This window comes from Synchiropus splendidus, chromosome 18, assembly GCF_027744825.2.
Source record: "Synchiropus splendidus isolate RoL2022-P1 chromosome 18, RoL_Sspl_1.0, whole genome shotgun sequence".
NCBI lineage: Eukaryota > Metazoa > Chordata > Actinopteri > Syngnathiformes > Callionymidae > Synchiropus > Synchiropus splendidus.
The window spans coordinates 7,882,533-7,907,646 of NC_071351.1; the positions used below are offsets into that span (position 1 = coordinate 7,882,533).

At 43.1% G+C, this 25,114-nt stretch overlaps 1 protein-coding gene across 6 annotated transcripts in view; it reads right to left on the reverse strand.

Moving 5' to 3' along the window:
- nphp4 (nephronophthisis 4) overlaps positions 1 to 25,114 on the reverse strand; it is a 68,049-nt gene that overhangs the window by 17,477 nt on the left and 25,458 nt on the right. For all 6 annotated transcript variants that reach the window (XM_053848809.1, XM_053848810.1, XM_053848811.1 and 3 more), the window contains 8 exons: positions 19,238 to 19,444; positions 19,023 to 19,161; positions 18,039 to 18,088; positions 11,630 to 11,767; positions 8,208 to 8,362; positions 7,050 to 7,241; positions 5,189 to 5,376; positions 79 to 239 (listed from right to left, as the gene is read on the reverse strand). In XM_053848809.1, the coding sequence (XP_053704784.1) occupies positions 79 to 239; positions 5,189 to 5,376; positions 7,050 to 7,241; positions 8,208 to 8,362; positions 11,630 to 11,767; positions 18,039 to 18,088; positions 19,023 to 19,161; positions 19,238 to 19,444 (1,230 nt within the window). The remainder of the gene's footprint in view (positions 1 to 78; positions 240 to 5,188; positions 5,377 to 7,049; positions 7,242 to 8,207; positions 8,363 to 11,629; positions 11,768 to 18,038; positions 18,089 to 19,022; positions 19,162 to 19,237; positions 19,445 to 25,114) is intronic.

Consider the following 25,114-nt stretch of genomic DNA (forward strand, 5'->3'; position numbering starts at 1 on the left):
GTCATGATTCTACATTTTCATAACACAACATACAGTTGAATTGAAAACACAGGGTTCGAACAGGCTTTGCTTTCTTACCTTGAGCTCAATGGCCGTCGAGCCAATCAGGAGCAGGGAGTCGCTGTCCCAAATGTCGATGTGCATCGTGTGAAGTGCCAAGTAGCGCAAGAACCACTGCTTCTCTCCGGGCCTCAGAAACACATCATCGACTTTGAATTGCACCTGAAGACCTGGAGATCCTGGAAAGCACACCAAGAATAAACTTCACACTGGAGTCAACATGTTATCTGCATAAAAGGTTAAAAATAATGTATATTCAGTGTTAAAATATCACTGCACAAAATGTTTCTGACTGATACATTACAAGGTACAAGGCTAAATCTTCCAAGGGAGAGAACAACAAGACACCTTCACCTCGAGCTGGGTGTTTATGAAGCAAATGTAATTCTGATGTAAATTTCTTGAATAGCAGCTATTTCACAGGGAGGTCACGGACAAGGCCACTTTGTAAATCCTCCATCAGAAAAGCCATTAAAAATAAAAGACTCCCAGTGAATCTGTCTTCAGCGCTTCACTCCCTTAAATTTTTTACATACCGATTCTGTTCCGACTAATCTGGAGGCACTTCCTCTCCCTTCGCCTGACTTCTTCTACCACGCACGAGTCTGATCAACACAGCAATCGCCACCTGCACTTCACCTGCCAAATTATCTGAGGAAGCCAGAGCGATACATTTTGCCGGCGACCCAGAATTGAAGAGCTACATTCCCACATCAGATGACTGTCTGTTATTGACCTTGGAGAGCATTAAAGAAAAATGAATCCGAGTGTACGAGTCACGCATTTGGGTTCTAATTACCTGTCAAGTCGCATCCCGAAAGATTCTGCTCAGGCAAATAAATCCACCCACTTCAAATGGGCTTCATTTTCTGACATGAAAGTTTAACAAAGGCATTGATTCAAATCAAGAGCGCTCCGTTCAGCTGCAAATTATCGCAGAGTGGAGAGCGATTTCAAAAAGACGCTTCAAACGTCACAGCGGTGGATCATTCTTAGCGTAAGACTCGAGGTTGTGTCAAGATGTCGGTTGTCGAATGTCCCGATTATGGGACGAAGGAAAGACTATCTTGTCTTAAATCAGTGGACCACATTTTTCCTGCAAGTCCCGCGCTGTTTTTGGCATCGGTGGCCGAAACGGTTCACAGAAAGTCTTCCATATTTGGTCCATTTTAGCATGTGAGTAAACACCACTTTGTTTCTAACATCATCATGAGAAGGCAACAGTTTTTACTGAAGGTGATCCATGAATGTGTTTCAAGTCCCTGTCTTAGTTCAGCAATAACAGGACTGTGATTCAGGAATTTTGGAAAGAATGCTTGTCAACTCACAGGTATCGGCACTAGTCCTGTAAAGTGCCATTGGTCGCGCTCTAATGACGGTGATGTGCTTCTACTGTGGATCTGGACTGTAGCAACAGAACTCTGGACTCCAACTCCAACTTTATTGCCTTCATTTTGAACAGACTTTTACTGGCTTGACCTATTCAAAGGTGATCCTACTTTGATTACCCAACATGCTGCTCCTCGCCTGCCACACTGCCCTCAGGACCTTAAGTACAAGTTAAGTCCATCTTGGGAAATGACCAGAATAGGACGTGGTTCGTCACCCAGAGAGGTCGGCCTGCCATTCTTTGATCAAGTGAGCACTAGATATTATCCTTTTCTATTTCTTCTGACGCTGAATCTATCACCATTGCTCTTGCCATTGCGTCCGATCTAAAGAATCTCTCATGAGGTTTGCTAAATTTTGCAAACTGATTCCATAACTTTTAATTCGATTGACCAGTTGCAGGTTTGATTTATGCCCTTAGTTTTAGTGTATTCTTGTTCTACCTGCTGTGGTTGTTGAATTCAGTGGCATCTGTTATCAGCGCCATTTCTTCCATCATTCCTGTACATATCTGGGATATTTGACGTGGGATTATTACACTGTATCGGTGCATATTCCCTCCCGTGCTTGCAGGGATATCGCCTTGCCTCTCATCAGTCAGATGGTGCGCTGACGTTTCCTGATCTGATGCCATCCATGATACTGTCTTATTCCTTCCGTGTTTGGTGGGATGATGCTTCTCCTGCTGCCCCAGTCTTTCCTTTGTTTGACTCTGCTCAAAGCTCCCACAGTTGAAGGCTACCACACCTGAAAAATCGTATCTGCCAAACCCAACCAACAAAAACAAAGCATACTGAGGAGGTGGGTGTGAAGTGGAGGTGGGTACCTCGATAGCACCCTGGAGAGGCGACAGGTACTCACTTCTCCAAGCCAAAACTTGACTCAGCTGTGGACTATTAAACTCATAATTATGGCTCCACAGGGTGGTTGGCCTAGTTGAGTGGAGGCACTGTGGCTTGCAGAGAGAAAATAGTCATATCTGGAAATGAAGCGAAAAACATGCCTCTCCACTACAAAAATTAAGAAGCCGGCGCAGTGTCCCCGTGTTTGCCAAAAGCCCCAAGTGGCTTTTGACAGTATTTGCATTTTCCAAGTCTCTGGAGCAGAGGTTTGCTCTCACTTGCTGGCCTCAGACCATGTGGTAAACGGGAGTGTGTGCAGGGAACCACTCGCATTTCCAAGGAGAGCTTTAAAACTCCAAAGACAGAGTGCCTTGAAATATGGAGCAGCCCTCAGCTGAACTTGAGCCCAGAACTTAAATACTGGCGACGAAAATACGTCTTCAGAAGAATTAAGAAATTGTGAGAGGTTTAAGCATCTTTCAGTGACTCAGCATCCACACAGACCTCTCCGCTATTTTACACAGCCGCCAAAAAGGAGAAATTTCAAGCTTAATACCGTATAATTTTGACAATTTTTGCCATTCAGATTTGCACGCACAGCACAAGAAGTCTCTGGCTTCAGCACTGTGTGTGAGGCAGCATGGCCTCCAGATGAAGAGCAGCACACAGCGGGACCCACCCACCACTGAGAGCCCTGTGCCACAACATTGATGGCTCACCTGATGCGTGAGCAGCAGGGTGGGCGGGCTGGAAATCAGACCGGGGGATCAACAACTCAAAACACCAGTCTGACGCCTGAGGGTAGCACACCAAGACCTGATGTGCGGCTCATTATGATCATTTCAACACAATAACAATAAAAAATAAATAACAATTTCCCTTAAAAATGAAAGGATATAAAGCTATAGCCGCTGAAATGACGGAGGGGGAGAGATCTGCGGTTCATTTTGGGAAAGCTTTCATCGGCGTACGTGACGTAGCACTGGGTCTCAGTGTTTATTCCGATATTGCCTCTGATTTTCTCAGAGAAAAACCTCCTCCCACACAGTCTCGGTTCAAAGACTTATTTCAGTTGATTGACCAGCGAGCTCAAAGTCGAGCATTGATCTTGCACCATAATTGGACCGCGCGTGTCTTTAAAGTGCCATCCACGGACGAGTCTGCGCTCAATCTTTGAAACAAACAGGAGCGGATTTGGATTGTGCCTCATATTTATATATACAGGTTTGCTGCTGCAGCCATCAGGAATAATGAGTGGAAAGAAAAACAAAGCTGAAGGAATGTGGCCTTGTCTGGGGACTTCATTCTGGTTGCTGACCACAGGGATGCGTACTTGTATTGTATTGTGCTCAATGTCACACTCAGTCAGAGGCAGTAATATCCCTTCCATCTCATTAGCAGCTACATGAGCAGGCGCCGCATCAATCAATGCCCGCCCGACAGATTGAGAGGGAAATGTCTCACCCTCAGAAAATGTCATGAAGCACCAGGGAGCGTGATTGTATTTTGTCGACATGAAGAAGGGGGGCATACGCCGCTACTTGGCTTACAAGAAATCCAAAAAAGCAGTGACCTCAAACTCTTACTGTCAGAATTTGGGACCACCCACGTTCCCATTATTTATTCAATTGAAACAGCTATTCTCTTCCTTGGCAGTGATGTTTCCCTTAAGGTTGAGGCAAGTAAGGTTTTACTTTTTATTTATAGATAGTAGTCTCAGTTGATTTGACCTCCAGCAGTGGCAGTTGCATTCCAAGAATCTCAAATGTTTTTTTGGACATAACTGTAGTAGCATTGGAAAACAAACATAAAGCAAATCTATGCAGCTATTTTTTCCGAAACTCTAGGAATAAATTTCATCTCACAACATTCTCCATCAAAAATGTCCGCAAAAAAAAGTGAACAGAAACATCAAAATAATCGGTCAAAAGCAAATTCGACGCTTTGTTCACGCACAACTATGAGCTCAAGTGCAGAAGATAAAGGAATCAATGAAGCGCAGTGACTTTTCTTGACGTGGTGGGAACTAAAGTCATCCATCAAACAGGAAATGGAAATGAGAGCTAGCTGCTTACGTTTGTCATAATCCTATCACACATGACGTGCGCTCCGATGTCGCTCAGCAACAGCTTGAGTTTTATTTCACTTCACTCGCCGACAAGTGTGGAAATGTAACTTTCCCAACTGGACTCGGAAGCGTCTGGAAAAGCGCCTGGTCCCAAAACATCCACAGAAGACCAAATCACATTGACTGACTAGTGTCTGCTGTGACAAAGAAGCCAGTTCAGCGAGAGGCTCTGCTCCATTTTTTGAGCCAACCAATTACGGAATTCAATTTCAGCGGCTTGTATCTGTTGACCAGTTCGTGGACCTGGCCTCCACTTTGGATTTCACACAACAGTTTGGCCAGATGAACACACGACTGCAGGCATGTGCGAAGGCCAAAGGAGAAGACTGGATTTAGCTTTGTCCCCATGTGATTGGGTTGGATCCCCACTGCACAGTGTCATCTGCTTTTATCACTGTGGCTTATAAAGTACGACCACAAAAAAAGTGCTATGAAATTTTTATCAGATTAATCGCAAGATTAAATAATCATGTTTAATTTCACAAGACAGCAAGTGAGGCAGTGGGACGTCAAAACTCAAAGGCGCCACAGCAAATTCCGACGCCCCTGAAGGCATCTTCAGAGAGCTGCAAGCAAGTGCAGTCATGCTGGAAACTCTACTTTAAGTTACTTTAGTTAAACTTGATGCAAATCCACAGGAAGCATCCAGTGGAAATCGGGCGTCAAAATCTCAGCGGCAGATGGTTTAAACGCTTTCCATTTTTGATCCAGATATTTTTGGCAGCCCTGAAAATCCATTTGTTTTTCCAAGTTGAGAAGAGTCACTCACCACTCGAAACCGAGCCGTCGGTGTTGACGGAAGCCAGGACACAGGGAAGCGTACTGCTGGGTTTCACTTGAACCTTGTCACTGGACAGAAGTTTCATTTGCTGTGAGGTGACTGGAGGGAAGCGATAGAACTGGAAGGTGAAGTAGATGTTATTGGGCCATCCCGGTTCAGCGCCCTCCCCTTGGAATCTGAAAATAAGCCAAGCATTTCATGATTAAACAGATGTGCCTCAGTGTTGCAGAGACACACCTGGGAGAACAAGCAAAAGATTGAGCCGTTGTTTGAAACTTCAAAACACAGCAGTGGAGTTAAACATTTAAATACCCACAACAAATGGACATGTTTTTATTCAGATCCGATTTTTCCTTCTCTACATCACCCCCGCGGTGAAAAAAGTCTCATCGGTCACCTCGGGTTTACTTCAGAAACAAACTCAAAACGACGGAGGAGAGGAAAGAAATCATACTTGGTGAGGCAGACTTTGCTCACGCTCACTCACAAGGACTTTTAAGGACGCGCTGCTCTCGATTTCCGTCGGATAAATCGACTGGCAATCAGTCATAAGCTGGAGTCGACATTAGGAGGAGAAAAAAAAGCATTTGATAGCAAAACAGTCTGTGCTGGGGTGACCCCCTGACCACAGACAGGCCCGGGGGTTTTGAAGTGGAGTATAATAAGCATACAACGCAACCTTCCAGTCGATGATACGGCACAGTTAATGATGCTGCCGTGCTAAGTCCTTACGAAGGGACCGATATTAATATTAATACAGCAAAGAGACAAGACTGATCATTACGCCGTCTGTGTTTGAGATCGCTGCCTGGCGAAGTGCCTCCTGCGTACTTCAGTACTTCTGCAGCTATTGCCTGAATAATAAGGTGGGACCCCGAGATGTTTTATGGAGCTACACGATTTACGTTGGAGTGCGTTGCCTGAGTGCGCGTGTCAGGCAGCTCTAATGAGGTCGCGGATACAGAACACGGGTGAAGCTTGAATCAATAAATCTCTTTAATTGTGTGATCTTGAGAAAAGTCCACATCATGTTTCTAATACAAAAAGTGTAAATTTGAAATGACAAAACTCACGCTCCAAAGTCAGGGGAACTTGATCATTTCTGAATGCTTGTATTGCCTTCCGCGGCGTATTGACAGGGTTTTATTTTTTATTTATAGTTTGTAGTCTCCGTTGATTTGACCTCCGGCAGGGGCAGTTGCATTTTAAGAATCTCAATCGATTTTTTTTTTTTTGACATAAATGTAGTTGCCACTGAAAGCATTGGAAAACAAATCTACACAGCTATTTTTTCCCTAAACTTTATGAAGAAATGTCAAAGTCTGATTTGTAAAATTGAGTTTGGACTGCCTTCCATCCGGCCAAATCTGACACCATTCTCCATCAAAAATGTTAGTAGCTTGTGAACAGAAACATCAAAATAATGGTCAAAGGTTGACTTTATAATCATTCATATCTTTGGCTTCATGAAGTTCAACATCAGGGTCTGACTTCAAATGCACTGGCTGGGCTTGAAGGGGAGCTTTAGTTAAAGCCCAAAATAAGCGAAAATTATCATAATTTCTGAGACCAAAAAAAAAAAGACCTTCCCTGAAGCTACTCATCAGGCGAATCAAAAAGACAGGTTGAGTTTAAGAAAAGCTGAAAAACAAAAAGGAAAAGAACATTTAATCAGCACTGTTGATGCCTGTGAATAATGAATAACAAAACATGGATGAAATATGAAGAAGATGATCATTAAAAAGCGGGCTTTTATGAGACAAAAGAAAGACTGCCAGGACAACGGCACAGAAACAAAACAAAGCGAGGAACATGATTTTCCTGCTCAGCCCAACATTTGACCTCTCACCTGGAGAACGCTAAAAACTGGAAAACCATCAGGTTGTCTTGCAGAAGGTCTTTCTCCTCGCGGTGAATGTCAAATGCCACAGGCTCTGTGGGGTCCAGGACTTCTGCTACCTGTCCGCTGCAATCCAGCAGGTCAGGAAAACCAGCAGAGAAGAGGTGGGCCAGAGAGCTCCTGGAGCTGGCGGAGTACGAGCTGGAAGAGAAAATGAAACTGAGAAAAAACAAGTTTGCTGGGCACACATCTTGAAAAAGAAAATATATCTTATTTTATGTATAAATTCGTTATTTGACCCGCAATGATTTACAAAAGGACACACTTTAGGTGTATTGCATGTCCTTAAAACCTGCAGAGAAAAATCCCCAGAACTGGATGAGGATGCCAGCGGTAGCCCTCAAAACTGGGACCATGAGAAGGACTCCAGCAGAAGCCAAAAAGCTCCGGGAGGATTTCTGCAGCACATAATTGGCTGTAATCGCTAATCATAGTGGCCACCTGTTTTCTGCAGCCACGATAATATTCGTAGTTTCTACTTTCAACACTGCGCACAGATGGCAAGCTAAAGTGCAAAGTCAGGAGTGAGAACAGTAGCGTTTGGCTGCATCATGATGAGCTCTCGAGGTAAAACCATCGCTTCATATTGGTGGGAAATCGGAGTTCAGCACAAAAGCTGGAACAGTGAAGTAGATTCTCGATAAGGGCTGCCTCCGCGGTTGTGTTCATTTCACGCTTTCCCATCCCTATCGCCAAAAGTTATTCCCCAAATTAGCCATGGCAGATTAATATTCAAGACAACATTACATTTTGCAAAGAAAAAAAAGGAGCCCAATCTGATACGCACAGCAACTTCAATTAAAACTTTTTTTGTTCTCATCAAAAAATGGGTCATTTTTCGCTCCGAGTTCAGAGGCTGCCATGTTTCAGGTCAGTGAACTACAAAGTATTAAGTCTGGGGATGTAACGGTGAAAGGCAGCAGATTAATAGACTTTCAGCAAAACATTTTATGTGTTGTCTGATTTAAAGCGTGAACAGGCACATGATACCACAAGTCCCCCCTGCTGACTGGCTTTAGCAGACACCAAAACACATAAAAAGGGACATGAAACTATGCTCAAACATTCGCATCTGCTTTAGTCGTCGAGACGACAAGACGGAATCACCTTGATGCACTCGTCCCCAAAGTGATGACAGGCGCGTGGACCGGGGTGAAGGGGAGCTCCCGCAGTTGCTCTCCTTCATCCTGAGATGATGAAACGTCCCGGTGGGGCTGAAGGTCTGTCTCCAGGTGTGAGATATTGCTGACCGCTGAGCAAGCCTACATCAGAAAATGATTGGGTGATGAAAGTCAAGCGTGATGAGAACAGATTTTTTTTTTTACACATCAAAAATGTTTGGCAGGCTTTGCTAGTCTGTCGGGGGGGAGGTTTTATTCTGAAGCTGTGCCTCTTCTTCTCTGCTGTGAACCGTCTTCGGCTCTAGTTTTCTTCTTCAGTCACATTTTTTTTTTAAACAGACATGAACAAATCCACCGTGATGGCGAGACCTTCCACCATATATAACTCCTCTTGTCAGTGGAACTAATGAGGATTTCTCATATCTATTAATTGTTTGTCCAATCGGGCCACAGACTGGTGGGACTCATTTTAAACTGTGCTGCAAGACAAATTGAATATTGTTAAAACTAATTGAATGATGGCTATCGTTCAGCCGAAGCCACAGACATGAACACATGACTGGTGAGACAAGGCGCTTACACTCTCCATCATACGCAATGTTTTAATCTTTATGAGATTTTTTTTTTTTCAGAATAATTCTCTGTATTTGGTGTCAAAAGGCACACATGACCATTCAACATAGACCAGAGCTGAGCAAAAAAACATAATTTTAATGTTTATAATTCACAACTCATTTGACCTCTCACTACTTTTAAGTTTCCAGAGCTCTACATTTTTTTTCATTTTTATGTCTGCATTTCCTGCCTTATATTAATAGTTAGAATCAAATGCTAATTGATAATAAAAAAAATACAGATTTTATTAGCAGAATTCCATAATAAAATGAACTGTCACATACTCTTGCAAGGGGATAACTCCTTCAGTACATGTTCTTTATGTACTATATACACATTGAAATGTCTGTAAAATGCATTGAAATATATTCCAAAGAACATGAACTGAAGGAGAAAATCCAATTTGTTGCTTCAGGCCATGCTCATAGATATATATACAGTATACTATAATTATTTTGGATGTAGGCATGTCAAATACAGGCAGAAATAGGATTTCAATGAAGCGGATTTGGAACATAATTTGGATTAAAAGTTACATGTACATATGAAAACTCTCGAGGGGGAACAGAGGTTGTAAAAAACATATTCAAGTATGAAAAGATAAGAGCTTGGAGGACACCAATAACCCAGCACACTCACAGGGATGTACATGATGTTTTGGTTCAGAGGGAGCTTAAGATGCGGCAGCCAAGATCGTGATCTCTGCATTATGAGTCATGCCCTTTCTGCTTCATAACTGTCAGCGTAAACAGCAAATTAACTCGCCGCCTTTTGTGCCGATGTTCACCACATTCCAGGGGAGTTTAAAACCATCCCCAGCACACTGAACTGAACGGAGTCCTCCAACCTGAACTCAAGTTTATACTGGTCAGCCAACATCACGCCACATCTTCTCCTCCACACTCAAGAGGCTTCTTCTGATAAGGGGAATCAAATTCCAACTGGGTGTAAGAGGACCTTCAAAAGGCCCAGGATTCCTCCAGAGTGAGGCTCATATCTTCACAACTCTGACCGAGGGCGATGCCAGAGTGAAGGTATAATCTCCCCTCCGGCTCTGGTTCTAATCTGGGGTTCCCTCCAGGCCGTATGAATCCGACCTGCTCACGCCACACCTGGACACTGATCGCTCTCAAACCAACAAGCTTGTCCTTTCACGGAAATGATCACGGCTGGTTTTGTCCATAAATCGGCAAGCACATAATCCAAGGTGCGGAAACTGGATCAGCACCAACATCCTATAAGAAGGATGATTCTGTCAATTGAACATCAGGCTTTAACCACTGCTAAATTCTCCTCTCTGGCATATGTGGCAAATGAATGTAAGCACGTAGGTACGTGTGCCAGTATAAGCCGGCGGGATGCCTTCATAAAGACATCTATACGAGCGTGATTTACATCTCTGCTAATCTGCAGTATTCAGGGCAGCAGGAAAAAGATTAGAAAGACAATGACGTGAAAAGAATGCTGGTGGCGACGGATGCACTATATGGAATTTTTAGCAAAAATATATTTCTTTCTTGACATCAAAGATAAATGTTTAGATCAAAACGAAAAACGCAAACTGACTTAGATAGGCAGAAAAAGATCCAGGGTTTAGGCCAGGATTATAAAGTCGTGGTTCCCCATCATGTTCCAGATGACTGTAGATTTCAATGCATCTCTTCCAGTTCGACAATGTGAGGGGAGTAAAAAAATCCCTTCCCACTTATTCTCAGTAGCGAACACCCACAACTGGATAGAACAGCATTCATTTTTAGAGGATTATGTAAGATATTTAAGAGAAATGTCAAGATATCTATTTTGAGATCAACTAAATGGGAGTTATGTTGAGACAGAGATTACCTTTCATAGAGGCAAATAAAAATATCTATCAAAAATGTGCTCTGAAAATGATAAGCAAAATGAATATGTCTATTCTATTCAACATAGTTGAAAGTTTCAAACACATCAATCAATAAGGGACATCCTCTGTTGCTGAATGTTGATTCATAAGCAACTTGAATGTCGAAATAGTCAACCAGAGATCTGGAGGGAAAAAAGAAATACCTCCCACTGTTTCTCAGCTGCAGACACCCACATCTGGATATCCCACTGTGGATTCATTTTTAGATGATTATGCAACAGCTATTCAAAAGGAACCTTGTCACATACTTTGACAGGACTTTTCCTCCTTCCCCACCCATTGTTAAATTAAATACAATAGTGTCACGCAACTACAGCTGGGCGAAAAAACAGAAATACAATTCCAATCCGACAAAACAGCTGCATCGACTTCAGAGGTTGATGAATAGATCTCAAATGTCCAGAGGTGTGAGAGGTCTATAAGCAGCCTGCAATGCACTGGCAGCCTGCCCACGGCCGTCCTGGTGCGCCGGGGATAAGCAGCCGACAAATGGGAGGAAACTTTTTCACTGCCTGCAGTGCATAACGGGAGCAGAAATAACCAGATCGGGGTCAAAAATAGAATATTCTAAGCCTGGAAACAAGTGGGATTGTCCTTGCAGGACATTTTTAAAGTCAAATAATCACGACTCTTTCGATTAAAAAGATAAAGGTTCAGAACTTCGGACAGCTCCAGAGCGAGAAGAGAAAAAGTGTGTTTGGGTTTTCACATCAGAGGACAGACAGGTGAGATAGTATCTGAACTCAAACAACTTTGAAAGATCCTGATCCTGAGGGATGTTGTTTTGGGGTTTGTATCTGCGTGCACCTTTTGTGCGATGCTTTCTTTTGCCTAATTATTCCTTCAGCTTCCCAGTGTGTTGTGAGAGTGGACGGGGGTGGAAATCTTACGACATGTGACAGCTGGTGGGCCGATGCCAATAGGGAAGGATGGAGCAGTGAGGGAAACGACTGTTGCCACGGCAACGCTGAGCTGGAGTGGCTGATGGTTGGGTATCGTGAAGTCGCTGCCAGCTGAGACATGGAGAGCTGTAAAGAGACAATGCAAATGATTTGTAGTTATTATAATTACGAAAGAGGTCTCGGGAACGCACTCGACGCGTGAGAGGCACGTGGCATCTCGGATGACAAAAACCAGACTGTCCAAATGATGCGGCACTCAGAACGCCTGCCACATTCACACCTACCATGCAGTCAGGTCCAATTTAATATTCCTTCCTTTCCGCGAGGAACAAAAGTGCCCCGCTCGGTCAGAAAAAAAAAAAAAACTGAAGAGAGTTATCGCTGAAAGCATCTTCAGATATGAAGCTGCCAAGTGACAGCAAAGACAAAAAGAAATAACTGCTATTACACATGGGACAGTTTAAGTATTTTTGGAAGAGATAACATTGATAATCTGGCTTGAATAAGAGGTGGGCATGGAGCCAAGTGGATAGTTTTCTGAAAATAAACTCTATGTGAACGGCAGCCCCACTCATTCTGCAGGACCACCACCTCCACACAACAGACACACACTCACTCAGCAACACAATACAGATGACCACATATAATTCAGTGCATCACAATCTTCATGCAGACAAGTTTGTCCTGTAATAAGTTAAGTCACGCAGTCAGAACAGTCTTCTCTTGACCAGAGCGCCTCGGGAGGTCTCCACAGGGAGCCAATGAGTTTTAGGTTAAACTACATTATACAACCCCCCGGCATGAGTTTGCCCCCAGGATTTCTCCAAGTGCCATTTCCATATGAATGAGGTACACCTTAACTTTGATCTTTGGTACATGAGAGCTCCACACAGTGGGTTACAAGAATAGTGAACAGGACATAAGTACAAGCCATCCTCTCTGGCGAGCAAATTGATTTAAAGATATCAATGCATACCCACATTTTTAAAACACGCATTTAGCAATTAAAAGCAGAATGTGCCCAGTCAATGGTGTCAATACCAAACACCCCCATCTCTCAGTTGGCTTCATCTCGCAGCCGTTTCTGGGCGATATTGAATCTGTGAGGGTCAAAACAAATGGCTCTCTGGGATATAATAAAGAAGTGCATTGAGCTACTGAGTAATAAAAGAGGTGATGTTCAGTAACTCATCGATCTGTTCTACATGGTCGGCCATTGATTCTTCCAACAAGATCATTCCATCGGCCAACATCAATTCCCCGGGGTTTCATTGTCTCACAGCAACATATTGTTCTACACAAGAAAACCTCATCAACATGAATAAAATAATGAGAGAAGCTCTTGACATGTTTACAGGGAGCCGCGCAAGGTCACTGAGAATCACCTATAAACACCAGCGCTGCATGTTTTCTGATTTCATTTTGGGGCTTTGTTTTCCAGTGCAGGCAGTTTTCTTCAGGCTGACAGGGAAACCACTTTGCCCAATGGCCCAAGTCATTATGGCTGCCGCCATCCAACTGTTAAACTATCTTTATGCACCGTTTGGCTTGTTTGTTAGTTTTATTCTCCACCACCTACACGCTTCCAATCACATATGCTGCTGCCGCCGACTTGTGCATCCCATTGCGTGTTTCCTTTTCAGAGAAGTGGCTGGATAATCGTGAAAATCGCACTTCTATTGCCTTGAGATTTGCTGCTTTCGTTCAGGTGTTTTCCGCAAACAACTTGGCTTGTTTTTCATTTGAATTGTTAGCTATATGAAGAAAAGTTTACAGTTCAATTCAAGATGATAATAACCACAAAGATGACTACACATGGTGTAGCTTTGTTGGGGTGACTCATGAACCTTCATGTGTTTCCAGGCATTTTGTTCAACAAATTCACATTTGAATTCCAAATTATATTATGGATGCACTGCATCTATAGGCATTTAAATTCAATTTATTCAACTTCTTTGCTCAGACTTTCTTTAGTTTGTCTTTCTTTCTCTGCTTGAGTTGTCATTGAGAACACCCAACCTGAGGCCAACACTCAGCCCCAGACGGAGTGGAGACCAAGACCAATGAGGAGACCAAACTGGATGCAAAACAAGCTACTAGTTTGTTCCAATGATAGCAATGATTTTGGACTCCCATGACCATCCTTGGGTTAAGGATTCCAAGTCTCAACTGTAATTGGTGTGCTGGGGGCTCAGGCGGGCCGGCTCTGTGGTCGGCATGAAGCTGGACTCTCTGGTGAACGTGGCAGAGTTGAGGACTCTGGACAAACTGCTGGATATTATGGACAACGCCAGCCACCCTCTGCAGCACCCTCAGTAACCAGAGGAGCTTGTTCAGTGAAAGGCTACTGCTCCCCAAGTGTCCAACAGACTCAAGAACTCTTTTGTACACCACGCCATCGTACTCTACAACTCCTCACTTGGGGGGAGGAAGTAGTAGGGTACACTACGCTACACTACATAGTAATGGACAAAAACCTATATTAATCTTGTTTAATTTTATTTATTTTTATTCTCTGTGTGATGCTCTTCCTGACTGCATGCCCTTTCTTGCCTCTATTGCTGCTGGAAATGTAAATTTCCTGGCGGGAGTCATCCCAAAGGGATCAATAAAGTCTGGTCTAAGTCTATTTGACTCCAGTTTGAAAGTGCTCTGCCTATTCATGGTTGTTCTTAGAAGTCACAGCAATGAAATCATGCCTGGAGAGCAGCAAACTCATTCAAGGCGAGACTCGTGTCACACATACACACACACCGACACACCGGGATAACGCGCGCAGCAAGGCAATTAGCGTTGGCATTTCCATGGCTGCCAACGTTGTGAACTCAGACTGTTTGCCCCAACAGTCAGGGAGATCATCTGTTCACATTATGGCTTCATGTGACGTGCCTGTGCCTACGTATGTTTCCTGAAGGCGTGAGTGCCACTGTGAAGGGCAGACAGTTCGAGGGAGCCTTTGTCACGTGCTTCACAGGAAGTGACGCATCAGGAGCGGAGGGGAGAAATTCATCACATATAAAGGAGTATTTGAATAGAGAACACCCATAAAGGCCCGAAAAATGATGAATAAGAACGCAGGTTGAACTACCTGGTGAGTTAGGTTTAAAAGATGCATTGAGCACAGGCACTTTCAACTGACTGAGATCATGACCCTTGTATTGAAGGCGTTACATTCAGTCACACAGAAGCACGAAACAAAAGTTAGTAAACAGGATATATTCAATTTCCTGAAGCTGACTGAGTTTAATCAGGAGTGCAAACTTCATTTATTTTCGCACTGCGTTGCACCAAAAGGCAATTAATAACAGACATTATCAAACGATGCTGCGGGCGATGATACATTACACTGTAATTGCACCTCGGATGTGGACCACAGACCTCGAGTTTGGCAACTAGAGACAGGACAGCTGAAACAGCCGCTCGACTGAACCACACAAAGACCAAAACTTCAGTTCAATGTAGAAGGGATTCCACATTCGGTAACTGATAAGAACATGTTTTGGTGCGTTTGGTGTGCTGATATGAACAAACCCTCCCGAATGCTGACTTGAGTGACGGGCAGCGCATCACAAGAGGGCATTGTTGTGAAGTCAAAAGCAGCTTCCTCCACCATTGGACTGCGTAGATGACTTCCTGGCCCCCTTGTGAGTTTGGTAACTTTGAAAAATGGAATCCAATTTTGAGGACACGTTGCACCACTGGGAGCTATATTAATAACATGCATTGATTCCTGCTGTTTATTCAGAATTGCTTATTACAGACATGCGGGTACAGTCTGAATCACATTATGTGTATCTGATCCCCAGGCATCTCATACTTGTTGTAATAAAGAGTATGGGATACAGAACTATGATAAATAATGTACACCTGATGGATCCAATATTAGCATTACATCCTTCAAACATCCTCAGGGCCAAATCGGCTATGTACACCGTCTTTAAATCCAGATTTTGCAAGAAGCTCCGGGTTAATTCAGGACAAATCTCTCCACTGAGAAAGACTGGAAGAAAAGGCGCAACACTGCTGTGTGTTCAATGCGACAAACGCCTTTGTGTTAACTAGAATATTCTTAAATCCTGCGTTGCGGGCTTCAGAGGAAGCATATGCCAACTTATAGCTGCAAACTAATATACAGTTGTAACATAAAGAGGAGGTGTGAGCGTGACATTTTACGAACAACACACCCCTATTGGTGTTAATATTATATTTATATCTCAAAAGATAAAGACTATTGGATTTATTCTTGTTTATAAATAAAACTTGGTCAGTTAGTGCCCACAAACCTGGACTGTTTATCATGCTGGAGCCACCACAGTATTTAAGTGTGGCACTCTGTCACTGCTCTGAGCCCAACACTACAACTGGGAGGGCTGCAGACAGTCGAGAGACCTGCCTCTTCAAGCCTCAATGAGTCCATTCTGTCCAGCAGTTGGGTTAATCCCTTTAAAAAATTAACCTGGTGAATCATGATGATGGTTATTTGCAGGTTTATTTTGACAGCCAGATGAAATGCGCAACCTTTAAATGGTTTTTAAATCATTTTTAATTTTACATTTTTCAGAAATAATTTGTTTTGTATTCCAAACAAACAAGTGTTGAATTAGATTGGCAGTTTAAATCCAACAATTCCACCCACTCAGACAGCCTCGCGCTAAAAGCATTCCAGTCAGATGAAACTGGCTGGGTACATCAATACATCAGTCGCAGTAAGATTAAATATAAACATCCCACATTTTTATGCACAAGTAAAGACGGATCACCAGCGATGAAAGACCCGACTGTTAAAGGACCACCTCCCAATTTTCCCTCTGCCAAGACACTCATTTCGCCAGTCAAACACAAGAGGTCACAGTGCAAACTTAGGAAGCCATATTAATCTCCACAAATATCCTCCAAATGTTTCCCATAAACACAAGGACTTTATCATTCAGCAGCGCAAAACGGTGCGTCACGGATCAATAATTTATGCGAGTGCGGAAGAGTTGTCAGATTTAACAATGTCGGCGACGGCACAGAGCGCGAAGCTTGTTTACAGATCATTCACAGAAAGGATGCGATTGATTGCTCCACACTTGACTGACATGCTAAACAGAGAAAACCAGCCGGCGATTGAAAAGTGTGCGCTTTATGGCGGTGCCTTTGACAGTGAAGGAGAAAGGGAAGATGGAGGAGTTCCTTTTTTGGGGATGTGTGAAGGTTGCTGCAGCACTTGAGTGCGAATGATGAATAGTAGGACAGCCGCCAGCAGCAGTGGCATAGCTTCACACGGCGCTTCCCATCGCCGTATGCTCAGCCGTTGGATGGCCATCAGAGACCAAGACGGATAGACAGGTAGCTCAGCAAGAAAGCTGAGGGATGAAGTATTTGGATTTTTATGGCATTCACGAACTGAACATAATCAAGTAAAATACTTAACCGTGAGTCTGAGCGAGGAAATATCGGGAGGAGAAACTGAAAAGGCTTTTAGAAGCTGTGACCAGATGTGTTTGCCTGCTTCTCTACAGCTTCTTCGTAGTCTGTGTCTGAGCCTGAAAACGGCTGATTCATGTCTGCAGTTTTGGGAATCTATAGCGCCCATTTTGGAAAGCAATTTTGACCAACATACTTAATATTTGACATAACCAAATATTACTTGCTGAGTACTGCTGATCCCTCTGTACCCACGCGATGAAAACAAAAGCTGAGCAAGTCTAAATATGAATTTAAACAGGTGAAATCAGCAGCATTACATAGTCTCATGCAGCTTTCACACATAAATCTCAGGGCCTTTTAAAACATGAACTGGTCGTGTATGCACTGATGCTAATGTGACATTTAATCAGATCAGATTACTGAATTTGCATGATTGTTCAGAGAAATCCTTTTTAAAATTCATGTCCATTGATATGCGATTCACAGTGATAAGAAGCACGTTGGATTGACACTCCTTATTCCAGTGTGTTTGCTTTGTGAGTTGGTCCATCACACAGGTCATTTATGACACAATAAATGACTTGACTGAAAAACAAATTCAATCCACTCATTTCCTGCCCTTATTCCAGGAACTGCAGTATCCCGGTGAAATGAACTGCTACATGCTTGAGAACCAGTTTTGTGGATAAATATATCTATAGAGGTTTGCATACTATGCTGTGATAAATAATTCAAAATTCAGAGTTCAGTGCAGAAGTGAAATCATGAAAGGGTTTCGGGGGAAGAAAGGCCACTGACCGGACAGCACACAAGCAGAATAAATAAAAAATATTCTCTTTAAATAAGCAGCATGAGAGCATTAGGAAGAAGTATAGCAGAACTAAGTCGGTCTCATAAAATGTTATGTATCAGAGAGAATGAAAGAAAGCAGATGAATATTCAAATGACCTTTTGCCATTTACAAATAAAAAAAATCCAAACTCACCCCGGGACCTTGTGGAGAATCCAGAAGTAAAGCTGGAGAACTACTGCAACCTGAAAGATGAAGAGCGATACTGAAGTGACACTCAAGCTGAAGTGGAATGATGCAACCCCAGGTTTAGAACTTGTCACTTCATTACGCTCCAGAGCAGCTGTAAACACCAATAAGTTCATCAATCACTTCAGATGGACAGGAGAGGTCTGACCCAGTACTGACTATCCCACTCATCATCACCAGAAAGTACTGAAGAAATATTATCACTGGATAAAAACACCACAAACCCGAAGACACAACCGAGCGCTTTGTTGGTTGCCATGGTAATAGTGAAAGCAAAAAGGTTGGTCCACTTTCACGCCCACACTCGCTGTGCTGGGCTTGACTGGCCTTTTGCAAAGTCTCTGTTTGCCCCTGGAGTATCACTGGAGCTCCCATCTGCTCCGACTGTATCCACATAGCTCAGCTCCCGTTCACAGATTCACGCTGACATTTTCCCCTCTGGCTGCCATTTTGTTTTAAGGACATTCTACTTTCAGTACTGTTGTTGCGTGTTTCACCTCATTAGTTGGACTGACAGGCGACTGGCTGTTTATTCGTGATTAACAAGTGCTTTCTTAAAGGTGTGCAGGGGGGAGAGAGAGGTCGCCGTATCACTGAGACAAATTAGAATGTCTAGTCATGTTGTTGAAATCCATTCCCATCAAGGAGGACGGTGTGGTCATAGCCATGTTAACAAAACATGGACGAGTGGTTTCAACTAGATTTCCATAAACACTGATGTATGAATGACGTTTTTTTAGACATGAAGTCATCCACTAAACATATGCTCACATCAGCCAAACTATGTAAGTGGTACAATATTATTTTGAACACAAAGAAGTGTATTAACACTCACGGTGGAACACGGTTGCTAGCTAACTCCCACAAGTGATGCTGATCTTATTTCCTACTTTTTAAATTTGATTCTGAAAATATAAGAGGATGAAATACCATGTGAGGGAAACAGGGATGTTCTGCTTCGATGTGATCCATTCTCCTGCTTTCTCCTCAGAGACACCTTTGGGCTTGACGGAGTCCGTTCCAAACTAGATGACAACTGGAACCGTATCACATCCTTTGCATCCGAAACCTTGAAGATCGTATAAGGGAGCAGTCACACACACACACAGTTTCAGTTCGTAAACCAAGATCTGAAAATGTATTACCTGAGATGTGTCCGGAGTTGAAATGGACTCAGTTCTGGACGACACATCTGTGCTGTAGGCCATGACACCGTAAGGATTTATGTTTGCACCTCCAACCAAGTCGAGGCGAATCTCCCCGCGCAAGTTTGGTGACCCACTGAAGGGGCACCAGACGCCCCAGCGAAGGCACTGCAAAAAGGCCGCTCTGGATGTTGAGGTAGAAGACAGCTGCAGAAATGACAAGACAATGTGGTACTAGCTGCATGGCATTTCAGGAAAATCGTGAGGAAATCAAAAGGATTTAAAATTGTAATTTCGAAGCACTACTGAAACCGGGGAGCAGCCAGTTCTAAAATTAAAAACACAGCCCTTCAGGTTTAGATCATCCTCAGGGAACTCAGGTGCGGAATCGATTAATAAGCTGGTCAGCCTCGTGGAAGTGTAATCAATCATTGCTAAGACAGAGGCGAATACACAAGGTGCCGGCTGTCTTTTTAAGAAAACAAAACGGAGCAAATAATACTCTGCTCAATGCATTCCATTCCCGTGAGAATGTGCCGACATGTAAAATGTTACATTGCGGTTATCATTTTCGCGTCAAGCGGTGGATAAGTCAGACTGCGGTATAGAAAACAACATGTGGGAGACAGAGTGTTGTTGACTGCATTAATTCATCTTTAAATAAAATTGTGTTTCGGCTTCCATCCTATGGAGGAAAACTTCGGCATTTTCCAGGAAAGGTCAACTAATTTCCGGGTCACTGATGCCGTCCAACTTGCTGTTGTGATGTTGTCGCTCATACACGAGGATCATAGCGTCTCAAAAATGGGCCTGGGTTCTCAAGAGTTCCACAAAATTTAAAAGGTTTCAGCATTAGATCAATATTCTATTCCTCAAGAGAGCGGGACTATGATTGACCGCCAAGTGAGACGGACATTTTCCACCATTTCTTGAAATTGGAGCTGGAATGGACTGAACAGAAATATATGGCGGCTGTAAAACAGAATGTCATGTATTCCCCTCAGAGCTATTGGCTGTCACTGCGTTTCACAAGGAGGATTAATAAGACGCACCATGCAAAGCATTAAACAAATACTTGCTTTTCTGTGGTTTTTTTTTTTGGCAAAAAGAACTGGTGTCAAGCTTTCTTTCAGTAAAAATTTCTGGGGCAATTCATTTATTGTGTCACCCACACCCAAGTGTCTAACATGCCTCAGCTCCCAGAGAACATGACAGAAAAGAGCAAAGTTAGTGTCTCGCACATCACCAAACACTCTTCCTGTATTATTCATGGAATATATTTGGGTGCAGGAGTGATTCAGGGACGGAATAGCTGGCTGGCGAGTTAAAAAAAAAAACAATAAAAGAGACAAAGCACCAATCAGGGCCATTTCTATAGGGACGCCTACAGCCTTGGAAAAAGCTTTTATCTGTCTCACACTTATCAAACCATTTCAGTCTTTCGAGCTTAGGAATCAGAAGAAGGACATTGCTTTGGGAAAACGTGGCGGACAATGTAAGGGAACAAGCCAAATAACACTGAGGAGTAGCAGTGCATTATGTAGCCATCAAACTAATGGGAGGAAAGTGGATCCACGCGCAGCTAAACAGCAGACAGGCCAAAAATAAAAGGTGGAAAGATCAAAATAAATAAGTGAAGCTTGGGTGAAGCTGCCATGATAAAGCTCCTCCTCTACAATTCAAATATATGAATTTGAATGCTGCAAACATCATCTGTAGAACAGGTGATAAAACAGATTTCAATTTGTGTAAATATAGCTATAAGATTATGGAAATTGGTGGGGAAATACTACTGTTTTTGATAATGCATTTTCGTAAACATTTTTTAATACTATTATTAAGCTGAAAATGAGAGCAAACTGAGGGCAAAAACACTTAAAGGTTGTAACAAAAAGGCATGATTTGTGTCAATGAAGAGGGTTTATCAAATATTATAGCAGGGAAATGTGCACGTGTGCAGGCGCTTGACTGGTAATAAGCAGCACAGTAGGCACTTCATTGGTTCAATGGGACTCGCTCTACTTCAACACGTGGGTGTGAAGATGTTGCAACGGTAAACAAACCCAAGTGCAGACCAACCAGAAGACTGGCGTGCACGGGGTCGAACACATCGACTGGAGAACCACAGTAACTCTGTGGGATTTCATTGCAAAGGCTGGTGGTGACAGCAGAGAGACATCAAATCGATGACAATATATTCCGACCTGGCTAAAGAATGACTTCTGCATTTGCAATGTTTTGCGCTGGAAACACTTTAATTAGTCAGAGGCTTCGCCATGAGAATTAAATATGGCTCCGAAGCCATTCACGTGGCTTCGCTCATTTCGCTAGGCAAAGCAGTGAGATCAATAAGCAATTTCCGCAAAGTGTTATTACACTGTTGATTTTGTGTGAGAAAAGCTATTTTTAAAATAACAGCCATTAACTTTTGCTCAGTGAGCACCCAAGTGCTTGTTTTATAGTTACACTTGCTGGGGAAAAAAAGACGGAAATTGGGGCCCCAGGCTACGACCGACCAGGAAGTGAAAAACAAGACCAGCCGACATCTCCAAACATTTAATTGGCCTGGCAAGATAAATATTCTCTTACACCATTCGGGGGCACAATACAAAAACATCAGCATTTTCAGCCTGAGTTTTGTCTGGTTGGAACCATCAAAGAAGATGCAAAGGTCTATTTAAGAACGCTGGTGTTTGTTTTCCTCCTTCACTTATGTTCAGTCCAGGCCTTGACAGAAGGAACACGCATTCACTGGCAAGTGATTTCCTTTTGCTTGTGGTGCAACAAAGGGTGCAATTTTCAAAGCATTTGCAAGCAACAGGATTTATCCATTTCCCTCTGGAACCAATTCTGTTTAACAAAATATGAGACCTTTTCTTACAAATCAAAGGTTATGCTTTCCAATTATAAATAGTCTTGGCTTATATTTCACAGAATGGGAACATACTCAGCCCAATTTTTAAGAGTACGACTCAAATATAAATGCAATCCATGCTCAGTATTTGTGAGAACTGGATTATCTCACAAGCTGTGAAGAAGTGTGAACTAAAGAGGAAGGTGGAAACAGTCCTAAAACGGAGACAAGGTGCTTTATAAAAGTTTGTGAAACTGGACTTCCATCTGAATCCTCCCTTCAAAGACCTCTCACTGCAGCCTTCCAACAGCTGTTCAGCGTGTAAACATCATCGCCTGAGCCGATCTGGTCTCCTGGTTGATGCAGGCGTTTAAAGAAGGATGGCACTGTTGGCAACCTCTGACAAGATAAGATTCTCTCCAGGCCAATTGCAGAGGGAGATTGATGCACCTCTCGGTGGAGGGAGGGTTGGAATTCAATTTAATTAGGTGGACAAAATGTTGTCTCTCTGGCATGGAGCCGTCCTGCCTTTGCCTCACCCTCAATTTCTCCATAAGCAGGGACACAAGTGAGGAAGAGACGATACATGAATGCTTATGATGGCGTGCCTGCGTTTCATGTTTCATCGAGTCTTATCTACACATTAAAACAAAACCAGGGTCTCCACAAATGGGCCGACTCGAATCAAAGCAGGGGAGTCCACATCAGCATGTGTGTTCATTTAGCATGCATCATTAAAACAAATACATATGTTCAATACGCAGCCACTTCAGGCAAGTCAGAAGAGAAAAAAAACACAATCTAGAACCACATGTACCAGTGCCAATTAAAATGAAAACAAGTCTCAATGGCACAAGAGAGACGCTGCACACCCACGCATCCAATACACCACAACTCGTGTTGTCGCAACACAAACGACTTGCAGTGACACACGACACCAGGCGCCATCTAAATTGTCAATTACGTGAAGAACATGTGCTGTATCTCTCAGCTAATGGCTCGCTGACAATAGACAAAGACGCTGAAGATCAGAGTCATAGTTGTCCGAGACTCAGATTGATTTATTTACAGTGTAGGACACACTGCATGCCCTCCCTCGTCCCTTTGAAACACACACCTGACTGGACTGCAGAGCCATGCAACCAGATCAGACTATCTCTCAGCAACTAACTACCTAGCCAAGTCAGTCACTCATAAAGACTGGGTTGACTTGAAATATTATTTGGTTGAACTGAATGACAAGCTTGAGAAAAACTCCACTATGAATTTTATAAATTCGGCTTGTTTGGTTAATGAAATGATTCAGCTCAGTGAGCAATTGACTTAAAGGTTTCGGCTGCAAGTTTCATCCGACTCCACCCGATTTGCTGTGAACACAATCACTACAGCAAAGATCAACAGTGTATGTGAGGAAAAAAAAAATGGTAATTTAAGAACAGAAAGTTCACAGTAAACCTCGAAAATTCTAATGTAATATTTAGTTCTCTAGAATGCTGAGTTGTGGTTGGCACTGCAGCCTCGTAGGTCAAACTGTGTGCAACGCCACGCAACACTGTGGTATAATGGATGAAGTCTTAAACACCACGGTGATACAGTAACAAATGAGATGACCAAGTCAACAACAATGCAATTGAAGCTCCAGTTAAAACCTCGCCTTCATTACAATACAGGTCTCATCATAATGTCTCAGTGACACAAAAAAAAAAAAAAAAACGCCCTTCATAACTGACAGCCCCAGAACATACAAAGCAATGCTGAGTTGTGAATTTTGTCTCGACACTGAACACATTTCAAGTATCTGAAATCAGCCATGAATATTGATTTGGAAAAATCTAAAAATAACACTGTTCTGCAGTCAAATGTTGCTATTTTTTTTTTCAATTATTCAGCTCCAATGAGGCAGACGGATGTGTGTAAGGAGGCCATGCTTGTTGTTTGAGCTCCACAGTGAGAATGAAAGATGTAGGCAGGCTCAAAGCACAGAGTGATTGCCTTTGGATTGCAGTGGTAATGTTTTGAGGAAGAAGGGATTTCAACAAAATTGTTGTACTCTTTTCACCCACCTTAGCCCCCACAGAATACATCAAAAGACACAATTCTATTTAATCAGAGGCGGGGGGAACAACTGAGGGCTCCAGAACAGACTTGGAACTGAGGGCAGCCTCAAGTTGCGCTGCACACCACCATCTAGTGGCGACAAATGTAAACGCTGTATTCAACATATTGGGGCTGACAGTTTGAGAAGAATGAAGGGATAAAGAGAAGAAACATACATCTAGTCTTAAAACAAATGGATACATACAGAGCAAGTCACTTTATCACAATGGATGTCTGTCAAGCAAATTCGCTCCCTCAGATGAACCAGAAAAGATGGCGAGAATGAAACATGACTCGGGCATTAACTCACACATCACCATCAGGCGAGTGCAGCGTCAGTCATCTTGCCACAAAAACTGGCCAAGAATGAACATCTAATGCGACGCCATACATATATCATACCATATATATGGAGACTCCTAAACCCATGTTCACATTTCTGACTCCATCTTTAAACTGTTGAACAACTCAAGTGGCATCAAACCGCCTCTTGCTCGGTGAAGCATCAGGAGGGCTTTCAAAAAGTCCTCAGTCAGACATGAAGGGGTGAATCATAAGTCAAGAAATGTTAAGAGGCGCCGCAGTGCAGATCGCAACATGACCACACGTCTGACGACGGTGACCTGACTCCAGACAATGATCCTCTCAGACGACGGCTGCCAGCACGCGGAGGCGGCTCTTGTCGGTGTCACGACAAACATGGCAACTTATGCTGGATGGTGAAAACCATTGTCGCGCACCTCTGAGATATCAATTGCAAGCTGCCAGAAAAAGCAGATTAATTGACGGCCTGTGTTCTCAGAGACGGCCGTACATTAGCAACAGACGATTGGGCCGTCAAGTGGCTGCAGAGGCAAGAATTAACACATGAATGCAAATGCGTCGTGGCACTCTGACTGAGAGGATAGTTGTTTTTCAGCTCCAAT